Genomic DNA, 27,180 nt, shown 5'->3' with positions numbered 1-27,180 from the left:
GCAAATATACAGTCATGCATGAGTTTAAACCAAATCTCAGCAAATATACAGTCATGCATGAGTTTAAACCAAATCACACGGTTTAGTTCTGCGTCTCCCACCTTAAATTGGAGTTCTTGGGGAGTCCTCTGCACAAGGTGAATGCCACACACTGCTGAGCTCAGAAGTAGTCCAACCTCACACAACACAACACACTCACGTTTCCTTGACAAAGTTTGGGTGTTTCCATGGTAACTCTTGTACCCTGAGCTTTCTTCCCTCAGCAAATGTAACTGTGGTAGCCAACTAAACAACAAGGGAGACTGGGAACAATGGAGACTGAAAACATAGCTTGTAATAAAAAACGAAATTTGTTTGGCTGAAATGGTGACGTTTGATTTAAATCTGTGAAGACTAATGGTTTAAAAAGTAAAAGGTGTGTGGAGAACCTGCATGGAAGCCTCCACATTGTGCTGCTTCACGGGCAAGCTGGCAGACTATCCTGGGAGCATAGCCAAGGCCTAGACAGGGGGGTATTTCAAGTGCGTGGTTTAGTGACAAACCTAGTTAAGTTAAGTCAAGAGTAAGTGGTAAACCTCCTACAAAAAGAGCCCTATCATGTCATTGTTTTCTTAGGAGAATGAAGACATACAGCTCTTCTATTAGTTTACCACTTACTCTGAGTTCACCTACCTACTTGTGGCAGCCGTGGCCCACTGGTTAGCACTCTGGACTTGTAACCGGAGGGTTGCCGGTTCGAGACCCGACCAGTGGGCCGCGGCTGAAGTGCCCTTGAGCAAGGCACTAAACCCCTCACTGCTCCCCGAGCGCCGCCGTTGAAGCAGGCAGCTCACTGCGCCGGGATTAGTGTGTGTGTTCACTGTGTGCTGTTTGTGTTTCACTAATTCACCAATTGGGTTAAATGCAGAGACCAAATTTCCCTCACGGGATCAAAAAAGTATATATACTTATACTTATACAGGTTTGTCACCAAACCACATATTTGTAATGGGAGCGTACCTATGTTCCCTTTTTAAAAACCCTAACCCCGAGCGGGGAACATAGTACCCGGGGAACATAGGGATGACCCCCTTGGAATACCCTGCAGGGCTCTGGCATCACCAAAGATCCTAAAACTGGGGACTCCAGTGCAACAACTCACAACAGCACCTACTCCACTACACCACTATCACACCACTACACCACCACTACTACACCACTTACACTCCACTACACCACCACTACTACACCACTTACACTCCACTACACCACTTACACACCACTTACACTCCACTACACCACCACAACTACACCACTTACACTCCACTACACCACTTGTTGTAGCAAGATAACTATCTAGCTATAAGTACTGTGAAGGATAGAACAGTGGTTCTCAAATGGTAGCACGCGTACCCCTGGGGGTACGTGAAGGCACTCCAGGGGCTATGTGAGATTTTAAAATATACATATATTTAAAAAGTAGAATCCATGCAAAAATACTTTAAAAACAATTATTTAATAAAGATTTCAGGAAAATATATGTTCATAAAATGAATTTTACATTTCAGTAGGCTATTCAATTTCATTATCCTAAAAACCCAGAGTCCCCCCCATACCAGGATGGTTCGAACCAACCTGTCACATGCCACCCGCCATCACCTGTCAATGTCAAAACTCAAACGATGCAGTCCTGGTTGAAGCGTAGCGGTAATTCTTGTGCGCTGGTTAGGGGGTACTAGAAGCTAGAAGTATATTTCACAGGGGGTACATCACTGAAAAAAGGTTGAGAACCACTGGGATAGAAGACGATGAATAATTGCCTAAATGAATTAGAGGGAGAGCAGCTTCACAGAAGAGAACTTCTTACGGCAAATTTGAGGAAAAGTTGGTAAACCATCCTTCTTACCTAATTTGAGGGTGCTGATTCTGAATATTTTGTTTACCAAGCTTAATTATGAGTTCTAAGCCGCATAATCAGCATTTTAACATAAAATAGCGATTATTTTTGCTTATTTTCCCTAAATTGGGTTGATTTCAAAAGTAATCACTAAAACCAAATAAAAGTGTTCTCTAAATACATGTTTGAGCATTAAAGAAGCCATAATTTAGTTTATTAATGTATTTAATGGGAACATGATTACAGTTAACATGTAATAAACTCAGAAATTCTAATCAAAACACAACCATATTTTTATTGCTAACATAGTGAGTCACTTGTGGTGTTTAATGCATTTCATCACAATAACAAATTGCACAGATAACCTTCAACTCAGAATATATCCTACAGTACATATGAACTTAGATTGCGGGAATAAGCCTAATGCAGAACTGCATCTACCGTCAGCAACAACCGACAAGTAAAAAACATTTTACTTCTAGTAACACTGGATTTGGTATGTGTGCTTGCCTCCATAGAGCTTGATAATGTGCTCTTCTAATATGCCATTGAGCAGCATCACTTGTTGGTGGTAGAGCTTCCGATTCTCGACATCTAGAAAACAGAGTGGCTCTGTCATAGTGTTGTCACGTTACCAAAATTATGACTTCGATACAATACTTGCCATAAATATCTTGATACTCAATACTGAAATGATATCCAAATCCTAAAATATCTGGAAAAAGAAAGGACGCAGGCGTCCTCCAAGTGTATTGAGTCATTTGTGTTGAATTTGGTACACTTTTGGTCAATTCTGGGTTAAAAACTTCTAAACTTCCTACATAATTATTATTTTTGTAGTCAGTAAAATAGTAGGTTGTGTGAGTCCTTTATTGTTTGTTATAGCTCATTTATATTGTGTGATGTTTGGGCAATAAATTACCTTTAAATAGCCAAAGGCTAGATCAAGATCAGTGTTCAAATTACTGCCAATCACTTAATGCTATGCAGAAGAGCCTAATCTTTAGGCCATCTGATGTAGGACACCCTAGGCCTTCCTGTGTTTATGGGATTTCTTTGACAGTTGCAAAGGGAAAAAAGTGAAGATAGTCTTCTTTGCTCCCAGTGTTATTTAATAAGTACGTTTCAACCACTCTTTGGGTCTTAATCAGATAGGCCTACACCATTATTACATTACATTACATTTAGCTGACGCATTTTTAACCAAAGGGACTAACAACATGGTAACAGTTAAGTTTTAAAGCAATTCTCTCAACAATTTTAGGACAATTTAAAAACGGTAGAGTACAGTAAGAATAGTGCATCAGTGAGTGCTGTTTTTAAACAGTTGAGTGTCAGGTCAAGATGGGTGCTTGGATTGCTAGGATCAGCAAGACTTGTTGTAAGTGGTGCTATGAGAGGAGATGTTCTCTAAAGAGCTGAGAGGGATGACCCTGCCCTTGTAGGAACTGGCAGTGTGTTCCACCAACAAGGAACAACAGATGAGAAAAGTTTGGATTGGCCTGAGCGTATCTGTTGCAATATCTGTGTGCATTCCTACATTAGGTCTATTTCTTTGATAGTCAACATCATTTCCTACCACATAACAAATACCAAATAACAATACAAAAGTTTCTTACAAACTTTCCTGCATACTTCATAAATGTGCTGCAGTCAGATGGGTGTCCTAAAGACATAACTAGATCTTGAGCATCTATTACCAGTGTTGAATGAGCAGTTTTTGCATCGATCACTACTGGACATTCCACATTGCTAGACAGCACTTGAGTGAGGATAGACTTATTTCCACTTCACAAATAACCATCGCTATCTGCAATAGCTACAGTACAGGGACAATAATCAGTTCATAGCTGAGGATTTGTTCTAGGTCCACTTCCCTTTCAGCATCATATGCAGTAATGATGCACTGTGCATTGTTGCACTAAAGGATATCTTGTCTATTTATTTGCAAATAATGCAATCTCCATAGCACTCTTCAGCAACCCTCAAATATGCACACTCTTCCATTTTTTGTATGGCTGGAATTTGAATGATAGGAAAGAGCACCAGTGAGATGTTTTAACTAGGCAAGCACAGTCGCCTTTACAGTACAAAAAAATACAGTGTAAATCCTCTGTAAAGACTGACAACTGTTCATAATAGATAGTGACAAAGTACTTAAATGAGCAGTCACCTACTACTCTATCAATTTATTATCAAGGAATCTATTTTGCTTCTAAACGTCATACTGAATTTTAGCTATTATTTCAATTTATATATTTTAATTTTAGATTATTTTAATTTGCTACTTGAGGGTCATTGGGATAATTCCTGTCCTGTCCTACAACATATCTGATACATAAAGAGTATATTAATGCCTTATTTTTTTTGCAATTCCTATGATATCTGATGGCAAAACCAAAAAGTATGTGAATTATGCTAATTAGCAAGCTTACAACTCAAAATTGAGCTTGGTAAACAAAATATTTGAATTCAGCACCCTCAAATTGTGTGAAATAGCCCCTTTACCGACTTTTCCTCAAATTTGCCAAAAGGACTTTTTCTGAACGTTTGTTAGCTATCTGCTCTCCCTCTAAAGCAAATAGCCTAGTAGCATAATGAAATACACTACAGATTGAAGCAGTATCTTTGCAACATGTTTTAAATTAATCTTTATGAAAACACGTACAAAGACAATTTGACGCACAATTTAATTTGATTTACCATGAGTTACATTACATGCAATGATGGTTTTGGTTGTTAGTGGTGCATCCCTTAGTTACAATGCACAATTATTCCCTTGCGATTGAGAGCTCTGCAAAACAAATAGAATCCTAAAGTTAGGAGTGACACGCCCGTTATTTTTAGGAGTTGATCCTGAATTCGCCAGTTAGGAGCATAGACAGTAAAAGATATGGACAGAGTCATCACGTAGACGTCAATCGAGGCGGGTGAAGCAAATTTCAGCCGTTTCCTGTTGGTCGACGAGGCTTTCTGCGCAGGCTCAGGGGACGTAAATGTAATGTAGGCACGTAGTCGGACTCGTGTAACTCTTGTGATAGCTGCACCGAGAGATTGGGTATGTAGCCACTTACTTCGTTACCACCATGTCTACATTACTGTTCTAAATGACCTAGTTGTTCGTAGATAAATGTGATTTCATATAAACAGCACTCGCCACATTCATAGCCTAGGCTACTGTCAATCCATCAAAACTTCGCAGAAATGTGCTCCGATGCTTTCGTTCTTATCCAGAGAATACGGTTATTTTGCTCCTGTGCGATGCTTTCACCCGCTCTGGTTGTATGCTCATTAAGTCACTTTAGCATTGATTTCGGAAAAAAGTTTATTACTCAGCCGTGAAGTCAGTTACGAGGTTATGACGCTAATAACACAATGTTGTATTACTCCGAAAATAGAAAAAGTTCATATAAAGGCTTAAAACGCTTCAGCTGTAACGTTATTTGATGTCAAAGTGGCGCCAAAATTGAATGGGCTTCAATGGGATGGCTAGGTGAACTGGTCTACTATTTAGCCTCAGATCAGCCATAGCAAAGATCCTTGACCCTCTCTGGCCATAGTGTCTACGCTCTCCGAACGTTCGCCTGCCCCCTTGGCTGCAACACAACGAGGAGTATGACCGGTCCAAGATGGCGGCCGCATTTCTTGTTTCCAGCAGCCAATGCAGCGTCTATGTATATTATGTCTATGGGTTCACTTAGCTGTTCTTCTTCTTCTTCAGTGAGTTTTTTTTGGCAGTTTGCAAACAGAGTGCATTACCTCCACCATCTGCTGGACTCAGTGTAATAGACCTCTCCAGAATAAGTCCCGCCTCCGTAACTTCCGTATCCATCCAACTTCTGGGCGTCGTTTGTCTATGGGAAATAACATGGCGTTTCGAAATATCATACAGGTAAAACATCTGTAGGTGGCGAAGTAGAAAAAAATGGTGGGCCGATTGGCCTACACACTTCTGCCATCTAGTTTCCACTGGGTTTTTTGATTGTCGGTGCCGTTAAAGTAGAAATATATCAGTAAGAAGCACTAAGCTAACGCACGCTTTAGACGCCGCGACTCCCCCAGTCAAGGTTGCATAGCAACGGCAATGTTTCATAGTTTGTCTTCACCGAAATGGTGAACTCCTGACTCCTGACGGGTCGGGTGGGTGCGGATGTTAAAAAACCTTAACCGACAACACTACTGTTGAGCATATTGTAATGCAGCGTTGAATGGATGAATAGCTTACACAAGGGTACCCCGCACTTTTCTGAAAACGTTACTATTCTGATCAAGGTCATGCAAAATAAAGCTATCGAATAAAGCTATATTCCTAGTCTTCTTATCATTATCTGTTATTCGTGAAAAAAAATCTCATCTCGTCATGTCTTTAGTGTCTTCATCGGCAATTTCTTTCTTTTTCAAATATCTCAATAACAGCCAACAAACTCGCACAGTCAAACCAAAGTTAAGTCATGTTGAAAAGAGGCTGAACCTTGCAAACGATTTACATTTATAGACCACTGAAACCACACATGAATCACACGTGAAAATGACCATCACGTTAGGTTGTGACTGGTTGGTTAAGAGCAAGATCTAACGCCCTCCTCCGCCCGCGTACATCGGAACTAGCTCCCGGGTAGCATTAATAATCGTTTACTACTTAAATGGCACCGACAATCAAAAAAATTAATGATGTTAATGATGTCATTCATTAGCACAATGCTAGCGTGTTATGGGCAACAACGACCCAACCTGTAAGAAATAGAAAGGACAAGTACTTTCGACCTATAACCCATGTTGTTGTAAAAACTGCAATCAAATCTGAAATTTCTCAACGACAATCAGATGAAGGAGACAAATTTAGCTGTCTAGCTCCATAGACTCCCATTCATTTTTCACTCATGGCGATCGCCCCCAGTGGAACTCTGGTGGAACTAGATAGATAGATAGATAGATAGATAGATAGATACTTTATTGATCCCCAAGGGGAAATTCAAGAAACCAAAATTCGGTACAATGGGACTTAATAGGGAGTGGCCAGGCTCTCCGTAGATGGGCTCTGTTTTAGCCTTAAAATTCTTTGTGAATTACGGACCCTAATGCCACTGCTGGACTGAGAAATGAGCTTGCTGGAGTTAATTTGTCTCTGGTGCCAGACACAAAACACAGGGGCACATGGGGAGGAAAAGTCATCTTATCGCCCCCTACTGGTTGCGTTCCAACAGTTTGGCAAAATGAATGGGATTTTTGCTGTCTATGGATTTTCCATAGCTCGTTTTTTAGAAAAAATATATAGGAACGTCACATATTACCAAAAGTCATGTATGTCGACTCCAACCTCTTACGTGTATGTCACTTAATATTCATTTCTATACAAACCAAGATGGCGGATTCCTAAAAAAACACTAGCACCAACACCATAAGTTTATCTAAATTAGCTATGTACCAAAAATGTAATTTTACAGTGACTCGAAGAGCTGTAAACAGTGTTGTAAGGCTGCGTACAAATCCGCTTGGAGCTCCAGTGGAATTTTAAATTGCGACGACGAGAATTTGAGCGTATCTGTATTTCTACTTAGCGCCCCCTATAGAGCTTATAATGTATTTCTACTCAGCGCCCCCTATAGAGCGTATACTGTATTTCTACTCAGTGCCCCCTATAGAGCGTATCTGTATTGCTACTCAGCACCCCCTATAGAGCGTATACTGTATTTCTACTCAGCGCACCCTATAGAGCGTATACTGTATTTCTACTCAGCTCTCTCTATAGAGTTTATACTGTATTTCTACTCAGCGCCCCCTATAGAGCGTATACTGTATTTCTACTCAGTGCCCCCTATAGAGCTTATAATGTATTTCTACTCAGCGCCCCCTATAGAGCTTATACTGTATTTCTAGTTAGCTCCCTCTATAGAGTTTATACTGTATTTCTACTTTGCGCCCCCTATAGGGCGTATACTGTATTTCTACTTAGCGCCCCCTATAAAGCGTATGCTGTATTTCTACTTAGCGCCCCCTATAGACCTTATACTGTATTTCTTGATGATTATCCCTTTAATTGTTCTTGCTCATTCTGCTGCTCTATACACTCTTCAGTCCAAATGTGGCAACCGAGGCCTTTAACCAATCACATTCAGCCCTCTGATTAGTTTGAATGCCATGTGACCAACAGGCCCCGCCTCTCATACCCTTTAGAATGTTCAGGGGACTTCTAGAGATGGAACTGAATAAGAATGTTGTGTCCAGCGAAGGGCCTCAGTAATGTAACTAATGTTGCTACATGAGAATGCTGTGTCCAGCTGTGGGTACAGCAGCAAAGCAGTTATTGGATTTCCAACCTCTAGGGAATGAGATGCACCAACAGCTCCTAGCCCTCAGCCTGGGTCCATAATGACCTGTGGTATGTCCATAGGGTTGTGTAGCCTGGGTCCATAATGACCTGTGGTATGTCCATAGGGTTGTGTGAGGGCCCCAGGATATTCTCTCCGTGGTCGTGTTGACCCCTTGCCTCAGTGGTCGTGTTGACCCTGTGCCTCAGTGGTCGTGTTGACCCTGTGCCTCCCTGGGCAGCACCTGAGCTCACCTGTGCCCTTGGGGTCACGGAGGAAGGCGGGGCTTCACACAGCGTCCATCTCCAATGGCGTACTTCTGTCAGTACACTGTGTGGTAGCTCGCATAGCGTATGAACTTCAACAAGATAGCGTAGACTTCAATCAAACACCAACTCGTGCACTTAACTGAAATGTCAATCACATTTAAATATAACTTTATTGGTGTCCTCTATTCAACAGTGACATAGTCGTACTGTGTTCTAACTTGTGTGTACACCTGTAAACCCGAGCGCCACTGTAGCAGGCAGCTCACTGCGTCGGGATTAGGGGGCAGTCGTGGCCTACTGGTTAGCGCTTCGGACTTTTAACCAGAGGGTTGCCGGTTCAAACCCCGACCAGTAGGCACAGCTGAAGTGCCCTTGACACCTCCCCGAGTGCCGCTGTTGTTACAGGCAGCTCACTGCGCCGGGATTAGTGTGTACTTAACCTCACTGTGTGTTCACTGTGTGCCGAGTGTGTTTCACTAATTCACGGATTGGGATAAATGCAGAGACCAAATTTCCCTCACGGGATCAAAAGCCTGACCAGGTGGTTTGCTGGTTGACCAGCTTGTTTGACCACCCGATGATGGTTACATTACATTAGGCTGACGCATTTTTAGCCAAAGCGACTTACATGTGAACTATATTACAAGGGATTACATTGTCCCCGGAGCAACTTGGGGTTAAGTGCCTTGCTCAAGGGCACAATGGTGGAAGCTGGGAATTGAACCGACAACTTTCAGGCTACTGCACGCTAGCCCAGCTCCTTAACCACTACACTACCACCACCCTACAGGATACTGCACGCTAGCCCAGTTCCTTAACCACTACACTATCACCACCCTACAGGCTACTGCACGCTAGCCTAGCTCCTTAACCGCTACACTACAGGCTACTGCACGCTAGCCCAGTTCCTTAACCGCTACACTACCACTACTTGCTACACCAGCAAAACTCTTGCGAAAACATAACTTCAGCTGGTTTTGCTTGCCGTACCACCTCAAGCTGGTAATTTTAGCTGGTGTTACTGGTCTACACTGCTGGCTTAACTGGCCATGCCAGCTTATGTTGGTCATTCTAGCAAACCAGCATGACCGGCTTGACGGGCTGGTCACAAGCATGACCATCTTGCACCAGCTGTATCTCACAAGACAGGCTGGTCACACCAGCATGACCAGCTTCCTCAGATGGTCACGCCAGCATACCCAGCTGGTGGCCTAACCAGCTACACCAGCAAAAACCAGCAAGAGCTGGAAGAAAACCAGCAAAGACCAGCTAAAACCAGCATAAGCTGGTTTCTAGCTGTTTTTTTCAGCAGGGATGTACGGTAATATTGTTTTCATTCATATTCTTTCATAAACATATTGTCTTCAACTGACAATCCTCCGAACAGTATGAACATGAGACAAATGCTAGAATTGCAGTATTTATTACAGATATACAATCAAAAACATCATGTCAACTCATCAGCAAGTTAAAGGGTTGAAATGTCAAAATAATTTCCACTTAATGACCTCTTCCTTCAGCTGTCCCCTGACCTGCACAAGGGAAGGACACACACACACACACACACACACACACACACACACACGTTAAATAGAATATTGGGACCTGTTGTGGTGATTGTTCTTTAGAGGACTCGGCAGACTAACTGACCTGCACAAGGGGAGGAGTACTCAGCCTCAGCTTGGTCACCTGATTGAGAGAGAGAGAGATTTCATTGGTCAGGGGCTTACTAGCACTGCTGTATCCATGGCAATGTAATTATACATATATGTAATGCTGGTCTTGGTCTATGGAGTCTTACTGGTCTGGTAGTAGTCATACACCTTGACCCCTGCTGGCTTCAGGTTGGTGACTGGCAAATCCTGTCGGATGGTCAGTTCGCAGTGAACAGGTATATCCTTTGGAACCTGTTTGGAAATCAAAAGAAACACATCACATCAGATGGACAGAGCGCAAGTAGGTGCAGCATGTTTCAGTGAAAACCAGGATTCTTACAGATGGCCTTACCTCTGACAGATACACAAGGATGTGGTCATCTTTCCTGTCGACTCGGTCCACAAACCTGCTGCCCTGAAGCTGTTAAAACACAGAACATTATGGATGGTGCACACACACACCAACACAGCCTCCATCAGCAACATTATGGATGGTGCACACACACACACACACACCACACACACACCCTCCATCAGCAACATTATGGATGGTGCACACACACCAACACAGCTTCCATCAGCAACATTATGGATGGTGCACACACACACACACACACACACACACACACACAGCCTCCATCAGCAACATTATAGATGGTGCACACACACCAACACAGCCTCCATCAGCAACATTATGGATGGTGCACACAGAGCAACACAGCCTCCATCAGTAACATTATGGATGGTGCACACAGAGCAACACAGCCTCCATCAGTAACATTATGGATGGTGCACACAGAGCAACACAGCCTCCATCAGTAACATTATGGATGGTGCACACAGAGCAACAGATGTAGGAGGGACATTGGACAACTTACTTTTTCAGTGTCAGCAGTGAACCCAGATAAGATTTTCACATCTATTATCGCCATGTTGGTGCTCTGCAGTGGTCCGTTATATCTGCACAAGAAAGGAGGAATAACTATTAGAACAGATGTGTATCTGCACAAGAAAGGAGGAATAACTATTAGAACGGATGCGGTCCGACTAGTTCAGTCAAAGAGAAAAGAAGCAGGCGTTGCATGGAGCTCCATACTGGACTGTGATGTGGAGGCTGAAGGCCTGCTGCCCACACACACACCCAGCCGTCAGCACAGACCAGCTCACACACACACACATACTGGACTGTGATGTGGAGGCTGAAGGCCTGCTGCCCACACACACACACACACACACACACACAGCCGTCAGCACAGACCAGCTCACACACACACACACATACTGGACTGTGATGTGGAGGCTGAAGGCCTGCTGCCCATCGGCCTTGTTGCACTGTCCCTCAGTCAGAGGCTTGGCTTGAGTCGTAATGCTCAGGGTTGAATGTTTACTGGGAGTGGGGATGTTGTAGAAGAGCGCGACCTGTTACAGAAGAGATGTGAAGAAATGTCACGGACAGAGTATCCATCATCAATAGTTTAGAAACAGAGGAGAAGTTCTTTTCCACTGACCCCCACAGAAGCGCATGCAGAGCCCTTCACGTCCACTCTGTACTTCCCAGGAACGTGGCGCAGCGCCCCCTCCTGGTACAGCAGTGTGTTGTGCTGGTTCACATCAAACTGGTGTGTGTCGCCCCCTGCTGACCGCACGGTCACTGTGCTGGACCCATGTGGGCTGAAGACCTTGGTGGCGTACAGAGCCAGAGCCTGCAGCGCCACCACCGTGTCCTGAGAGAACACACACCCACACACCCAGCCGTCAGCACACACACACACCCACCCGTCAGCACACACACACACACACACACACCCACCCGTCAGCGCACACACACACACACACACACCCACCCGTCAGCGCACACACACACACACACACACACACACACACACACACACACACACACACACACTGAAGCTGGAGACCAGCTCACACACACACACACACACACACACACACACACACACACACACACACGACGTTTAGAAAAGAAAGGTGTGTGGAGCACCTGTGTGGAAGAGAAGCCTCCATACGGATTCTGCTGCTTCACCAGCCAGTTGACGATCCTGGAAGCATAGCCCAAGTCTGCAGCCGTCAGCGCGGGTTTGGTGAGAACAGCTAACAGCACATAAGCGGTCGTCTCCACCGCCAGGGAATCAGCTTGCTCTGATGAGGACCGAGACCAGTGCAGGAGACTCCCTGAGAAGACATGAGCCGTATGAGATAAAGACACGAGCCGTAGGAGATTAGGAGATAAAGACATGAGCCGTAGGAGATTAGGAGATGGAGACATGAGCCGTAGGAGATAAAGACATGAGCTGTAGGAGATAATGACATGAGCCGTATGAGAAGGACATGAGCCGTATGAGATAAAGACATGAGCCGTATGAGAAGGACATGAGCCGTATGAGATAAAGACATGAGCCGTATGAGAAGGACATGAGCCGTAGGAGATAAAGACATGAGCCATATGAGAAGGACATGAGCCGTATGAGAAGGACATGAGCCGTATGAGATAAAGACATGAGCCGTATGAGATAAAGACATGAGCCGTATGAGAAAGACATGAGCCGTAGGAGATTAGGAGATAAAGACATGAGCCGTATGAGAAAGACATGAGCCGTATGAGAAGGACATGAGCCGTAGGAGATAAAGACATGAGCCATATGAGAAGGACATGAGCCGTATGAGAAGGACATGAGCCGTATGAGATAAAGACACGAGCCGTATGAGAGACATGAGCCGTATGAGATTAGGAGATGAAGACATGAGCCGTAGGAGATAAAGACATGAGCCGTATGAGATTAGGAGATGAAGACATGAGCCGTATGAGATAAAGACATGAGCCGTATGAGATTAGGAGATGAAGACATGAGCCGTAGGAGATAAAGACATGAGCCGTATGAGATTAGGAGATGAAGACATGAGCCGTATGAGATAGACATGAGCCGTATGAGATAAAGACATGAGCCGTAGGAGATAAAGACATGAGCCGTATGAGATTAGGAGATGAAGACATGAGCCGTAGGAGATAAAGACATGAGCCGTAGGAGATGAAGGGAGCAGGTGCACGTGTTTGCTCATCAATGTCGGTTCTGGCACACTGCACAATGTGTCCTACCAGCAGAGGTCGCTACACTGTCCAAGTGTTTCAGCAGCTCAGCTCGGAGGTCTGCTTCCCCAGCGAGGCTGAAGGTGTAGGCCAGCAGAGCGGTGGTGTAGGTGTTGGAGCGGTTACTGGCGGAGGACTTCAGGAACCTCATGGTTTCTTGCTGAAGTAAAAAAATAGATTCTTTTTTTAAACATTCTGGTCAAAGGTTATATTTCTCATGAGTGGTACAAAGGGGTATGATTTTCTAGTCATGTTCAGACAGCTATGGAAAAGATAAAGCATCTGAATGAAACCTTTGATAGAGGAGATGGTTTGAGACAGATTTACCTACCGTAACAGTGCTCATATTCAGCTCAAGCATTGATGCAGCGATGTAAGCTGTTATTGTTACATCATCGCTTACACCCCCCTAGAAAACAATGACAAACCCTCATCAACACTGAAAATTCAGCATCCATCCCAAATAAGGAGTTTGTTTATGAGTAGCATCATACAGGTCAGACCTTCATTCCGTTGTGGAAGAGTTTCCCCTGCATATTGAAAGCACCATCTGGTCGAAGGTTTCCTCCAAGCCAAGTGCTCGCATCCGTTATAACTTTTGGATCAATGTAGATAAAGGACTTTGCTTTTCCAAACGACCTCAACACAAATGCAGTGAGCCTGGGAGAAGAGATGGACACAACGCTGAGTTTGCTTCTGTCCAGAGGTAAGAGCTGTGGTCTAAGCATTGTATGCAAGTCATTTTAATTTCTATAGCACATTACATTCCAAAGTGCTTCACAGTTAAAAGACAGAGTTTAAAAGATGATTCAAGCATCAACTACAGCTGACACCTCCAGACAAAAACAAAAACAAGAGAGACAGACATATAAATATACAGACAAAATACAAGTGGCATCAAATCCATAGTTCCACAGGCTCAGTGGCTGTTAAAAGCAAGTCTGAAGAGATGTTTTTTTGTATTATATAATTACATTTTTTGTCTTTTTATGCGTTTAATGATAGGACAGTGGAGAGTGACAGGAAGTGAATGGGAGAGAGAGCAGGGGTGGGATCCGGAAAGGACCACGGGGCGGGAATCGAACCCGGGCCGCCGCCGTACGGTGCAGGTGCCCCAGCCAGTTGCGCCACAGCTGGGGCTGAAGAGATGGGTTTTTAGTAAAGATTTAAAAACAGTCACAGGTGATGCCGATTAGAGTTCCGGTGGTAAGCTGTTCCAGAGGCGTTGCATGGATACTGAAAGCACAGTCACCTTTCTGTTTGCGGGAAAGGGGTGTGTCCAGGCGTGCGTGGAATCAGAGCTAGTGAGTGGAGCTGAGCGGTGCGAATATCCCGCTCCTCGCTCCGGTGGCTGACCACTCGGCCGCTCCTCGCTCAGGTGGCTGTTCACTCGGCCGCTCCTCGCTCAGGTGGCTGACCACTCGGCCGCTCCTCGCTCAGGTGGCTGACCACTCGGCCGCTCCTCCGCTCAAATGCACATCAGGCCGCTCCGCTCAATCTCGCTCCACTTCAAAATCCTCCCGCTCCAGTGAAATCGCTCCAGGCTCGCTCCAATTTAAGAGGGAGAAATAATCTACAAGCCGAATTGTCACCTTAGAAAACGTAAATCCCAAAGATCTAAGAGCAACGGCAATGTCACTATAGAACATTTATTGTAAAAGATAATGCAACACCGACAGTGCAACAATGAACAAGCTTGGTAACGTCAATACACATAAACCTAAAACTAAAAGGATCAGTGGGATTAATTGCCTAAATAATACAGGTTTAGCATCCAAGTTATACTTCAGCCTTAGGCTACTTGATATGAAGCATATTCTAATTGCTCACGTTTTTGCTCTCCGTAACGCTCATGTTTCTGCAAAATTCCACATCTCCTTAAATTCCAAAATGAATCTTTACTCACTGGAACCACCACATGGTTGTTCTTGCTCTACATTATTAGCATCTAGTTGTTTTGTAGGAATAGTACGCTTGTACAGTAGGCCCTAGGCTATGACTTTCAGTTTCCTTTCTAAAATATTTAGCAACTCCATCCCTAACGAAGGTACTATGGCCAATATCTTTGAAATGTAACGGTCTTGGTTTGATTCCGAAGACATGAAATCTGGGTGGATTTGGGCATGCCTCAGACTCTTGGTGTGAGCGGAATCGGAGCGAAATTGGAGCGCAACAGAGGGGAAAAAGCGCTCCAACAAAATTCCATCCGCTCCGCTCCTCGCTCGGGCTCTGCAGCTCTGCGTGGGATGCAGATCCTAGTGCTCATGATGGAGTGGAAAAGTTCAGCATGTTTTGGACATAACCGGGAGCACGCTCATTTAGTGATTTAAAAACACTGGATATATACTGGATTGTAAATTTAACAGGAAGCCAGTGCACGGCCAGCAGTACTGGAGTGATGTGTTCCTGTTTCCTTGTCCTGGTAAGCAGTCTAGCGGTTGCGTTTTGTACCAACTCTTTCAAGAGATGATTCATCAACTCCAGTATAAAGGACATTACAATATTTATATCCTAATTATGCTTTTAAATGAAAGTTTGACTCGGGGTACATTCACAAGACGACCCTAGGTTGCATTTTGGTGAGAGTTACGCTTTAATGTAGAAACACAATTAGCTTTAAACACAGCCACCTGTTCAGTGCTCAGTGCAGATGAGGATCGGGGAGGATGCACTTGAGGCCGTAGAGGGGGAGGACCTCCTTGAGTGGCACTGTGACGTTTTAGTAGCCATGTGTTGCATCATGGGAAACGGCGCATTAAACGTTACTGATTTGTGGTCGGAGCATGCAGTATCTATTACATCAACCACGTCCAGATTAAAACCATGTGATAGAACAACATCAACAGTCTTGTGGTCTACAGGTGTCTTACTTTGTGAACCAGGATGGACTCACCATGTGTTTCCATCTCCTGTTCCAAACGTGCTGTATGCTCCATTAGGAAGCTTGTAGTTCAGCTGCCTCTGGTATCCTGTTGATTACTCATCATTATGTTCCAAATCACCAGCCACTTTATTAGGCACATGTGTTCAACTGCTCATTAACAGATATCTATTCAGCCAATCACATGGCAGCAACTCAATGCATTTAGGCATTTAGACGTGATCGAGAGCATCTGCTAAAGATCAGGGGCGTGGCCATGGGGAGGCACTGCTTCAAAAGAATGAAGTTGGCTTTAATAATATCAAATCAATAAAATTATCAATCAACAAATTTGATATAGAGGTAAACAGTGAAGAATATGAAATGTGGCACATGGAAATATATTTCTAGAGAGCTTTGTCTTCTGTCATACTTTGGATGTTGTAGGTATTGTTGTACTATGTAGTGTGTGTGTGTGTGTGTGTGTGTGTGTGTCCATACTTTTGACTGGTAGTGTATGCTATAAAGAATTAAAGGCAATTCTGAAGGCAAAAGGGGTTCAACCCGGTGCTACAAAGGTAAATGGGAAATAGTCATTAGTCATGCCTACCACACAGAACTCTAAAGTTAGAGGTGCCATCTTGTTCAGGGGTTCACTATCCAGGGGGTCGTTTCTAGAAAAGTTAGCAACGACGTTGCTCAACCACCATGGTACGACGCAACTTGCGACCAAACAACGACACTGTTACACCTGTTTCCAGAAAGCATCGTACCTGTGTCGCAATTCACTACCTCCGAAGTTCGAACACCGTAGTTCCAACAACGTTGTTGATGATGCAGCGATACATATCATTGGTGGAAACAGTGGAAACGTGTAATACCCCACCCCCTAGAAATGTTCTGTCACGGCCTATGTCGACATTTATCTAATCTAAACCGAATGATTAATGCTGGCATTGCCATCAGCCAAAACCTAAACCTATTGCAAGCATATAAAACAGTTAACTTAAGCAGACCCATATGAGTCATTATTTGTGTTAAATATCTGTGTTGGAAAAAATATATAGCCTGGACAAATATCTGGGTATCCCATAGGTTATCAACTGTCTCGTGGCTTAAAGTTGGTGCACTGAGCGCTCTGCTGGAGTTCGCATCCTATCTCTTCTTTTCATCTCTGAGTAAGAGTAGGCCTACGAGACACAACAGTAGGTTATTAGGTTAATTATGTATATAGTTACTCTACATCGAGAGACCATAGGTACAAGACATCAGTCAAAAACAATTTAATCTACGTATCACACAGTTCACCTGCAGGTAGCGAGAAGCAAGAGGACAATCTCACATCATAAGAAAATCGAACCTACAACGTTGGGATAACAAGTCTTCTGCTCTAGCCACTACACCATTTATCACTGCTGTTGTAAGAGTCTATGAAGATTATAATACTAAAATCAAGGCAATACTCAAATTAACATAAATAGCAAGAATGAGCCAAGTAGGGGAGTCAGTGTCTTAATCAAAATTAAGCAACAGGATATATCAATCATTGAGTCACGAAATAAACATCCACTTCGCAATTTTTGTTTAGGCGGTATTGATTTTTGGTTAGGCGCTCTGGACACCAACAGGAACTACCAAGGAACGACACAAGTGCGACTGCCTAGGGGCAGTAGTTCAAACGACCAAACTTAGCGTCCTTGTTTGCAATTGAGAGTTCGAACTACCCTTTCTAGAAACACCAAATCCAAGAACGATGGAGCGTACTACCAAGGTTGCGACGCAAGTTAGCAAACGACGCTTTCTAGAAACGACCTCCAGGATGGATACATAATAATGAACATAGACATGTGCCCTCTACTGCCCTCTACTGTCAAAAGGAAGAGAACATCTCACCACTCCTGAGGAAATTGGTGGCCTTCTCCTTAATGTCTGCAGTGAGCTGGCCAGTGTTCTGCAGGTACTGCAGAATGTAGATATTTGGGGAGAGGATGGCCATATTTTGCTCCCCACAACCATAAGGCATCTGCAGGAGGCTGTCGATGTTCTTCAGAGCGCGACCTATGATGTCTCCTGCAGGAGGCATGGAGTGTTGGACAAACATGGTTAGGATTTCAGCAGTCAGTGAGCCAATGTAAGGCTCTCTTGGACAAACATGGTTAGGGTTTCAGCAGTCAGTGAGCCAATGTAAGGCTCTGCTGTGCATATGAAGCGTGTGTTGTATGTGACTGTTGGTACCTAGCACAGACACAGAGGCTCTGGCTGATCCCTTAACTACATCCCTTGGGAGTGTCAGCTCCACCTCCTCCGTCAGGGCGCCCCCTGTGGATAAAACATGGAACTGAGTTGGGGGCCAAGCAGGCCAATGGCCAGTGGTCTAACATGAATAAAGCTCTGGGCAAATTATATGGACATAACAGTGCATGCAAGAATAGCATCAGTTTCCTTTTAACACAAGAATCTATTAATACATTCCATAGAGTATGCATTAGGACAACACGTGAACTATAGATACAGAAGATTGGAGCTCACCCTTTGGACATAAGAGCCAGCTGAAACTTCTAACCCTCTCGGTTCCTTCAGCCTTACAAGAGAGAAGTTACAGATGTTAGAAGTGTGATTTTAGCTCTAGAGGTTCTTTGGAGATTTTCTTGGGACTTCAAAATGACTGATCTTGTGCAGGACTACTGCCAGGCCTACCTTGACCTTGAGGGAGCGAGTGACTGCGTCTACGCGGCCTCTCTCTGGGACGGTCACCACTTCATTGCCACACAGAGTCTGGGACGGCCCAGCGGCCGCACTCACAGTCACGCTCATCTCTCCTGCAGGCAAGTTTCCCAGGTCAGCTTCAGCAGTGTCCACTACTACAGTGTCTCTACGCTCTCAGCATTACTCACAGAGTACAGAGAGCACCAGAGTCTGATAAAGTTACCCACTTTCCTTTAACTCTCTCAGCGTTACTCACCGAGTACAGAGGGCACCAGTGTCTAATAGTTACCCACTTTCCTTTAACTCTCTCAGCGTTACTCACCGAGTACAGAGGGCACCAGTGTCTAATAAAGTTACCCACTTTCCTTTAACTCTCTCAGCATTACTCACCGAGTAGAGGGCACCAGTGTCTAATGAAGTTACCCACTTTCCTTTAACTCTCTCAGCGTTACTCACCTAATACAGAGGGCACCAGTGTCCATTTGAAGGTCTTTCTCCCATCTGCACACAGACAGGAGGAGTACTGGCCATCAGAGGAGGGAGTCAGAGTGAAGTCTGATGAAGGGGTTGGAGTCACTGTGACCTACCAGAGAGGGATTTGAGTTTAACACACACTGTGACCTACCAGAGAGGGACTCGTTTAACACACACACACACACACACACACACGAGATGCAACGGTACACAGCTCAAGCTCAAGCACTAGCTCAAGTGCTTTTAACACCATGTCTTATTCTCTACATCTGACTATCATATGCATTTGTCATGTACACAGACCTTACCGTCCTGTATTGACCCTAGGCAGATGGGTCAGGCCCTTGAGTCGTGGATCTGCTCGAGGTTTCTTCCTATATGTATCTCCAATTCTAGGGAGTTTTTCCTCGCCCCTGTTACCCATGGGCCTCTCTCTTTCTTTTCTTTCTTTCTTTCCTGTTTCTCTGATTGCCTACATTCTGTAAAGCGCCATTATACATGTGTTATGTTTTGGCGCTCTATAAGCACAATAAATTGAATTGAATTACACAGTATATTATTGAACAGAGCTATATATATATATAAAAAGAGTTCGGACAACTCAAATCATGGGCACCATGTTTCATACCAACGTCAGATGATTCTACAATGTAACCTGTGGGGCGAATACGGTATGTTGAAATAAAAAGCTAGAGAGGGAATCCACACACACACACACACACACACACACACACACACACACACACACACACACACACACACACACACACACACACACACACACACACACACACACACACACACACACACACACACACACACACACACACACACACACACACACACACACACACACACACACACACACACACACACACACACACACACACACACACACACACACACACACACACACGAACACACACGAACACACACACACACACACACGAACACACTTTGGCTACCAGAAGGTTCAAAGTCCTTATGCTCAGAGCATGATCTGTTGCTATACCATGATGCACTGGGGCAGGTAGTTGAAAACTGTTGTAATACCATGATGCACTGGGGCAGGTAGTTGAAAACTGTTGCTTTGAGCTCAAAGGTCTCTCCACGGATGATGGAGTAGGGCAGGGAGAGCTCCAGGAAGAAGGGCTGGAACACAGTGAGCTGAACTGGGGGGGCCAGACCGAAGCCCTGGGGGGACAGGCAGAACGCCTCCATCTCCCAGGTGGTGATGGTGTCAGGGACAGTGAGAGGGACTTGTGTTTCTCCAGACCCCCTGTGAAGAGACACGTTAGAGCAACGTTAGAGCAACGTTAGAGCAACGGTGATGGGGCTGGATATGGGGAGCAACGGTGATGGGGCTGGATATGGGGAGCAACGGTGATGGGGCTGGATATGGGGAGCAATGGTGATGGGGCTGGATATGGGGAGCAATGGTGATGGGGCTGGATATGGGGAGCAATGGTGATGGGGCTGGATATGGGGAGCAATGGTGATTGGGCTGGATATGGGGAGCAATGGTGATGGGGATCTAGTGCTGGAAACAGGATCCCTGATTCTACGTGCCCACTTACCCGACCTCTGCCAGTTCCCAGATCCACGTCTCAGGGAAGATTGTACGAACAGTCACACCAACATTTTCCGGCACTGGAGCACGTAGTACAGCAGCAATTGCATCAATTGCAATGGGATACCCTATTAAGGAGAAACAAAATCATAGGCCACCTCGGGAGAAACAAACTCATGTGCAGCAGAGTTCCAGTGGGTGTTCCCGACGGTAGCTATGCAAATGACTTAAAGTAAAGCCGTAATGTGATTGGTTGGTGCCGTCCGTAGATTGGCTTGATTGGCCGGTGCCTTCTGTCGGTGCAGCAACAGCTGAACTCCTCAACGCGAGCGGCGGGAGAAACGCGACGGACCCACAATTCAGTTGCAACGGATCACGTGACTGCCCTCTCTGCTCCTGTGCAGCAGAGTCCTGTAGTAACTGCCCTCTCTGCTCCTGTGCAGCAGAGTCCTGTAGTAACTGCCCTCTCTGCTCCTGTGCAGCAGAGTCCTGTAGTAACTGCCCTCTCTGCTCCTGTGCAGCAGAGTCCTGTAGTAACTGCCCTCTCTGCTCCTGTGCAGCAGAGTCCTGTAGTAACTGCCCTCTCTGCTCCTGTGCAGCAGAGTCCTGTAGTAACTGCCCTCTCTGCTCCTGTGCAGCAGAGTCCTGTAGTAACTGCCCTCTCTGCTCCTGTGCAGCAGAGTCCTGTAGTAACTGCCCTCTCTGCTCCTGTGCAGCAGAGTCCTGTAGTAACTGCCCTCTCTGCTCCTGTGCAGCAGAGTCCTGTAGTAACTGCCCTCTCTGCTCCTGTGCAGCAGAGTCCTGTAGTAACTGCCCTCTCTGCTCCTGTGCAGCAGAGTCCTGTAGTAACTGCCCTCTCTGCTCCTGTGCAGCAGAGTCCTGTAGTAACTGCCCTCTCTGCTCCTGTGCAGCAGAGTCCTGTAGTAACTGCCCTCTCTGCTCCTGTGCAGCAGAGTCCTGTAGTAACTGCCCTCTCTGCTCCTGTGCAGCAGAGTCCTGTAGTAACTGCCCTCTCTGCTCCTGTGCAGCAGAGTCCTGTAGTAACTGCCCTCTCTGCTCCTGTGCAGCAGAGTCCTGTAGTAACTGCCCTCTCTGCTCCTGTGCAGCAGAGTCCTGTAGTAACTGCCCTCTCTGCTCCCTCCCCAGTCTCACCCACGTCAGGGCACCGGTGCTCATCACGATTAACCCCCCACGTCAGCAGCAGAGGCTTGAGGTGATCGTCTGCCTGCATCTGTGGACATGAAAGGTAGAGTGCCCATACCTACTGACCTACTGACGCTGACCAAATCCTTTACATGTTGTTTCACGACAGACAGACAGACACAGACAGACACAGACAGCATTAAGGTATTAAAATGGGGTTCACTGATTTAGAAAATGTCCCTCGATTGTTAAATGGTGAATTTGTGTTTGCGCCTGAACAATTATTGCTGACATAAAGGCAAGAATTTCGTAAGAGATCTGATCCCATTGATATTGAAGGCAGTGAATGTGCCGTATCTCTCTGTGATGCTACGCTGATCTGAAGGCAGTGAATGTGCCATATATCTCTGTGATGCTACGCTGATCTGGAAATAGGGTGCTACTACTGCCATCCACAGCACAAGCAGCAAACTGCTCTCTGCTTTACAAATGGCTTGGAGGCCTTCGGAGAGGCTTGGGAGCCATTGTTAATTGCTATGGCGATGGCATTGACACAGGACTGTGTAGTGTTAATTGCTATGGAGATGGCATTGACACAGGACTGTGTAGTGTTAATTGCTATGGAGATGGCATTAACACAGGACTGTGTAGTGTTAATTGCTATGGAGATGGCATTGACACAGGACTGTGTAGTGTTAATTGCTATGGCGATGGCATTGACACAGGACTGTAGAGGTCCTGTCCTCTCGAGTACGTCAGAGTTTGGGACACCGTCCCTCCAGCATACGCCCTGTATGGATCAAAGGCCGCGGAAATGGAAGACATGCAGGTGATGTTCATGCATCACGCGTTCATGCGGAGGAAAAAGAGGCCAGAGCAGCTGACGTAATCAGAGGCCTTGGTCAATGGTCAGGTCTACAAACACCAAGTAAAATGAGCCTCATTGGTCAATGGTCAGGTCTACAAACACCAAGTAAAATGAGCCTCATTGTTAAATTAGGTAACAGTCTCAATTCGAGGTCTACAGTGTGTTTCATGTTGAAGTGCTCTTACCAAATCCCTTGTGGTACGTCTCCCCCCGGTACAGTAAGCAGTCTGGTGTCCCTAAAACCAGGTTAGTTGCAGCCTTCAGCCCCAACCTCTAAAACAGACACAGACGCAGATAGACTCCTCCTTCACAGATATTATGCACATTAGGATATGGACTTATTCTGTGTTCAAGTGTTTATTTTTCAGACCTGGAAAACTGCAAAGGCATCAGTTGCAGAGCGTTGCGGAAGATAGTACCGAGATCGCCGAGGTCTCACTTTCAGACACTCTACTGGATCTTCAACTTCATAATCAACAAACGAGTCCATCGGTGGTAACAAATCAAAAACCTAGAGGGGAAGAGGAACGCATCATCATCACCCCCCTCCTCTCATCAGGCATCATCATCACCCCCCTCCTCTCTTCAGGCAGTAATGGGCAGTAACACATATGGTCATCATCATCACCCCTCTCCTCTCTTCAGGCAGTAATGGGCAGTAACACATATGGGCATCAGAGGCCCGGTCCCCTCTGGGTCAGATCTATGTCGTCATGGTGCTGGTAACCTTGTCAGCGTTCAGTCGTTTCCCAGGTTCCAGGATGTAGATGCTCTGATCCACAGCGCTGAGGCCGCAGAGAGAGCCAGGCTGAGCAGACAGCTGCAGGGAGCTCTTCTCTCCAGGAACCGATTTAGGGGGGGAGAACTGCACCGACACCTGTGTACACAACAGCATATTATCAACCAATCACAGAGCAGCAGAGGAGGACAAAGACAACTTTCCACAACCTTCATCTAGCGTGCTACCATGACAACAACATGCTCTACTGTGCTACCATGACAACAACATGCTGTAGTGCAGGGGTTCCCAAACTTTTCAACCCGCGACCCCCAAAATAACCGTGCCAGAGACTGGCGACCCCCCACTATCCCTGGATGTGACTCAAATAAAATAAAATGTGCGCACCGGCCATAAGCACTAGGCTTATCCAAACACGGGCTTAACGACAACACAAAAGAACAGAGCAGCCTGTTATGATTTTACATATAGAAATTTACTATATGAACACAGCAAGTCCATTCTTGGTTTAATTGTGGAGACGGCCACACAAAGATCATCCTCCACATTTAGACGCGATCTGTATTTGTTTTTAATATATGTCAGTGCAGAGAAAGTCTTTTGGCACAGGTATGTGGAGCCAAACAGCGTCAGTACGTCCATCGCGGCCGAAATAGCTCTGGATATTCCCTCTCGACTGAAATCCACAACTCAGCAAGCGTCTTGGAATTAAAATCTGTCTTTAAAGTGCGGTCAAGTGACAGCTCGCTCCCCCCCCCCCCCAAATTTATTTGATTTATGGAAATAATTTCGCGACCCACCCCTCGGCGTCCCGCGACCCCCCGGGGGGTCCCGACCCCCACTTTGGGAACCCATGCTATAGTGCACTACCATGACAACAACATGCTGTAGTGTGCTCCTATTACACCATTGCACTGTAGTGTGCTACCATGACAACAACATGCTATAGTGCGCTACCATGACATCATGCTGTAGTGTGGTACCTTGTTTATGAAGCACTTCTCCGTTGAGAAGGTTTTGCTGTCAGCCAGGACCGTCTCACTGGGTAAGACACAGTAGGCCAGGACCTGCACTGAGGGGGCCATCTCAGCACTGACGGACAACCGGAAGGAAACCTCACCCTGAGTTACTGGTGGAGAACCCTTCACTGAAGCTTCAGCAAAGCCATGATGAACAATCTGTCCTCTTGATAAAACCTGCAACAAACAAGGAAAACTAATGACATCTGACCAAATAAAGTATTCAAATGACTTTAGATGTCTGGAATGGAACCTGTATTCCACATACCATATAAATGACATCCACAGAGTCTGCGTTGAAAGTCTCCCCAGTGAAGGTGTACTTAATGGTGATGGGTACGTCTTTGCCACACTGAAGAGCACCATCTATTTTGTCATCTATTATGGCCAGAGAGCTGGATGACGCCGAGTCTGGAGATGCTGTTCTTAATCTGGACACAGACTTTGATTCCGAGTCATAGTATGGGGTGTTATATGGTCTGTATGTGTCGGTGTCTGTAGTTAGGCTGGCCTGGAAAGGAAGAGGCATTAGAGACGAGAAAGGAGGAATGCCTGGATCTTCCACAAAGCACCGTCACAACTACACTAGCGCTAGCTTGTGTACAATATACACATGACACACTCACACAAAGATTCAACTACACTAGCACTAGCTTGTGTAGAATATACACATCATGCACTCACACGCAGAGACTCAAATATACTAACATTAGCTTGTGCACAATCTATACACAACACGTTCACATAGACACTAGACGTAGCTTTTCTACAGTGCATTTACTAATTTGACCAGAAGACTATAGTGACCAGCTTACAAAGAGCTCAAAGTCCCCTGGGAAAGGAGCTGTGTTGAGGGAGAACTGACTATAGTGACCAGCTTACAAAGAGCTCAAAGTCCCCTGGGAAAGGAGCTGTGTTGAGGGAGAACTGACTCTAGTGACCAGCTTACAAAGAGCTCAAAGTCCCCTGGGAAAGGAGCTGTGTTGAGGGAGAACTGGGCCACTCCAGCGGAGTCTGTGGTCAGGTTCAGCAGAAGCTCTGCATTCCATCTCGGACCTTTGAACAGATGGACCATCCTCCCAGCGATGCCAGTGTCATTGTAATGGGTCGCTTTGATCTGTAGAGAAAGGAAACACAGTGTGACTGTGCTTTCCGCTGGCTAGTCTTTGCCACTGGTTCCAGAAATGTACCTCATAGCACTGATCAGACAAGACAACTGGCTGAATCTCCTTTTTTCGATCAAATCCTGCAACACCAAGGCCAGTATCTGAATCACTTTCCCCTCACACTCACACAGCACCAAGATCAGTATGTGAAAATACTTAAAAGGTACAGTCCATAAGTTTAGTGAAAGGTTGTTTGGCAAGATACCGGAGGCTGGTGGTCAAAAGTCAAAGGTATAGTCAGCAATTCTAGATGAGGTCACATTCGATGGTATTTGAACCAAACACAAACAAAACATCAGAGAGGAAACTTTCCCCAAATTCAGTCCCCATTACCCAATAATACAGCAAGTACAGACCTAGACATGTGCTAACGTTATATTCAACCAAAACTAAAAACCCTCACCATATTTTGAACAAGCTCCATGTGCAGGGGAGGAATAAGACTACAGTTGACGGAGAGGCATTTGAAAGATGGAGAAGAATTTTAAATGACCGTAGTGCATGCATGGCAGATGTGTTAGCAGAGACGACCTTTTCACCTACCTTGCCCTCCATAACTGCCCCGTCCTCAATTACGTTTGGTGTATCAACAAAGGAGAGTTTCCCAAGAGAGAAGTCCAAATCTATGTTTTTGACCTCTGAACGACTGATACCTGAAGACAAAATGAAATATAGACAAGGCACCTTTGGTGGACAAACAGTTTACAAAAGGGTCGCTTTGGCTTACCTGTTCCTTCTTCAACTACTGTGGCCTTGAATATTAGGATATCCCTCAGTTTTTTGTTCAAGTCTTGCTGTGTAAATGTTGCCATATAGAATACATAACAGCCACAGCCAGACTTGTCCATCTGTGGGCAAAACAAGCACAGTTACAATTAAACACTCCACAAACCTGCATCATCACAGCCTCAGGAAGTGTTTGTCAGTCTACTTCATAGCTGTCAAACATTGAGCGTTGAAAATAAGGGAGATCCCCCAGGGGCCTGTACTACGAAGCGGGGTTTCTGGCTTATCTGGGTAACTTCGAGAGTAACTTGATCACGTGTGGCGTAACTTCCCGATTAACCCGTACTACGAAAGGTGGATAGGTTTTAACCGAGGTATGCTGCCATGGCAATTTACGCTGCATCTCAAACCTGCTCCGACCAGGTTATGTTCTTGGTTAACCCGAGGTTTCCGTTAACCACACCCTTTATAAGTACCACCCCTCCACTAACAATTTCTCCCGAGACATGTCGGCGTACCTGGATGATCCATACGACATTGGAGCGCAAATCGTGAGGGACTCTCTTCGCAGGGCGAGGGGTTTTAGAGACCGCCAGAAAATTTATATAGCCTACCCGGACGATATTCTCTATGAAGATATAGATTGTCAGCCGAGGGAATTCGTTATCTTTGTCAGATGATCTAGGAAGACGTCT

General features: G+C 45.3%; 1 protein-coding gene across 1 annotated transcript; it reads right to left on the bottom strand.

Moving 5' to 3' along the window:
• Nucleotides 1-9,903: 9,903 nt before the first annotated feature.
• LOC143131812 (alpha-2-macroglobulin-like protein 1) lies at nt 9,904-26,572 on the bottom strand. Its single transcript, XM_076291400.1, has 29 exons — nt 26,487-26,572; nt 26,303-26,412; nt 25,543-25,710; nt 24,862-25,104; nt 24,558-24,770; nt 23,563-23,712; nt 23,206-23,346; nt 23,021-23,108; nt 22,455-22,585; nt 21,202-21,955; nt 20,832-20,952; nt 20,308-20,533; nt 19,237-19,363; nt 18,772-18,893; nt 18,604-18,655; nt 18,310-18,393; nt 17,948-18,144; nt 16,108-16,187; nt 13,718-13,874; nt 13,546-13,623; nt 13,224-13,374; nt 12,111-12,301; nt 11,617-11,832; nt 11,391-11,527; nt 10,987-11,068; nt 10,461-10,529; nt 10,255-10,360; nt 10,104-10,142; nt 9,904-9,985 (listed from the first exon to the last, which is right to left on the bottom strand). The coding sequence occupies exons 1-29, from the start codon at nt 26,569-26,571 to the stop codon at nt 9,954-9,956; spliced, it is 4,350 nt and encodes a 1,449-aa protein (XP_076147515.1). The 5' UTR covers nt 26,572; the 3' UTR covers nt 9,904-9,953.
• Nucleotides 26,573-27,180: the final 608 nt, after the last annotated feature.

This window comes from Alosa pseudoharengus, unplaced genomic scaffold (assembly GCF_046254945.1).
Source record: "Alosa pseudoharengus isolate Yale_2024_CS ecotype anadromous, Long Island Sound unplaced genomic scaffold, YU_APseudo_1.1 YU_APseudo_1.1_scf_18, whole genome shotgun sequence".
NCBI classification, from domain to species: Eukaryota; Metazoa; Chordata; class Actinopteri; order Clupeiformes; family Clupeidae; genus Alosa; species Alosa pseudoharengus.
The sequence above is the reverse complement of the archived record's forward strand: the minus strand, read 5'-3'. Positions and strand labels throughout refer to the sequence as shown.

Excerpts from the sequence above, each read along its gene's own strand:
- LOC143131812 (XM_076291400.1), bottom strand. The coding sequence starts at position 26,571 with ATGGCAACATTTACACAGCAAGACTTGAACAAAAAACTGAGGGATATC. Across the intron at positions 21,956-22,454 it reads CGAAGGCCTCCAAGCCATTT|AGAGGGCAGTTACTACAGGA; the intron begins GTAAAGCAGAGA and ends GGGAGGGAGCAG. Across the intron at positions 11,528-11,616 it reads CTGCATGCGCTTCTGTGGGG|GTCGCGCTCTTCTACAACAT; the intron begins GTCAGTGGAAAA and ends CTTCTGTAACAG.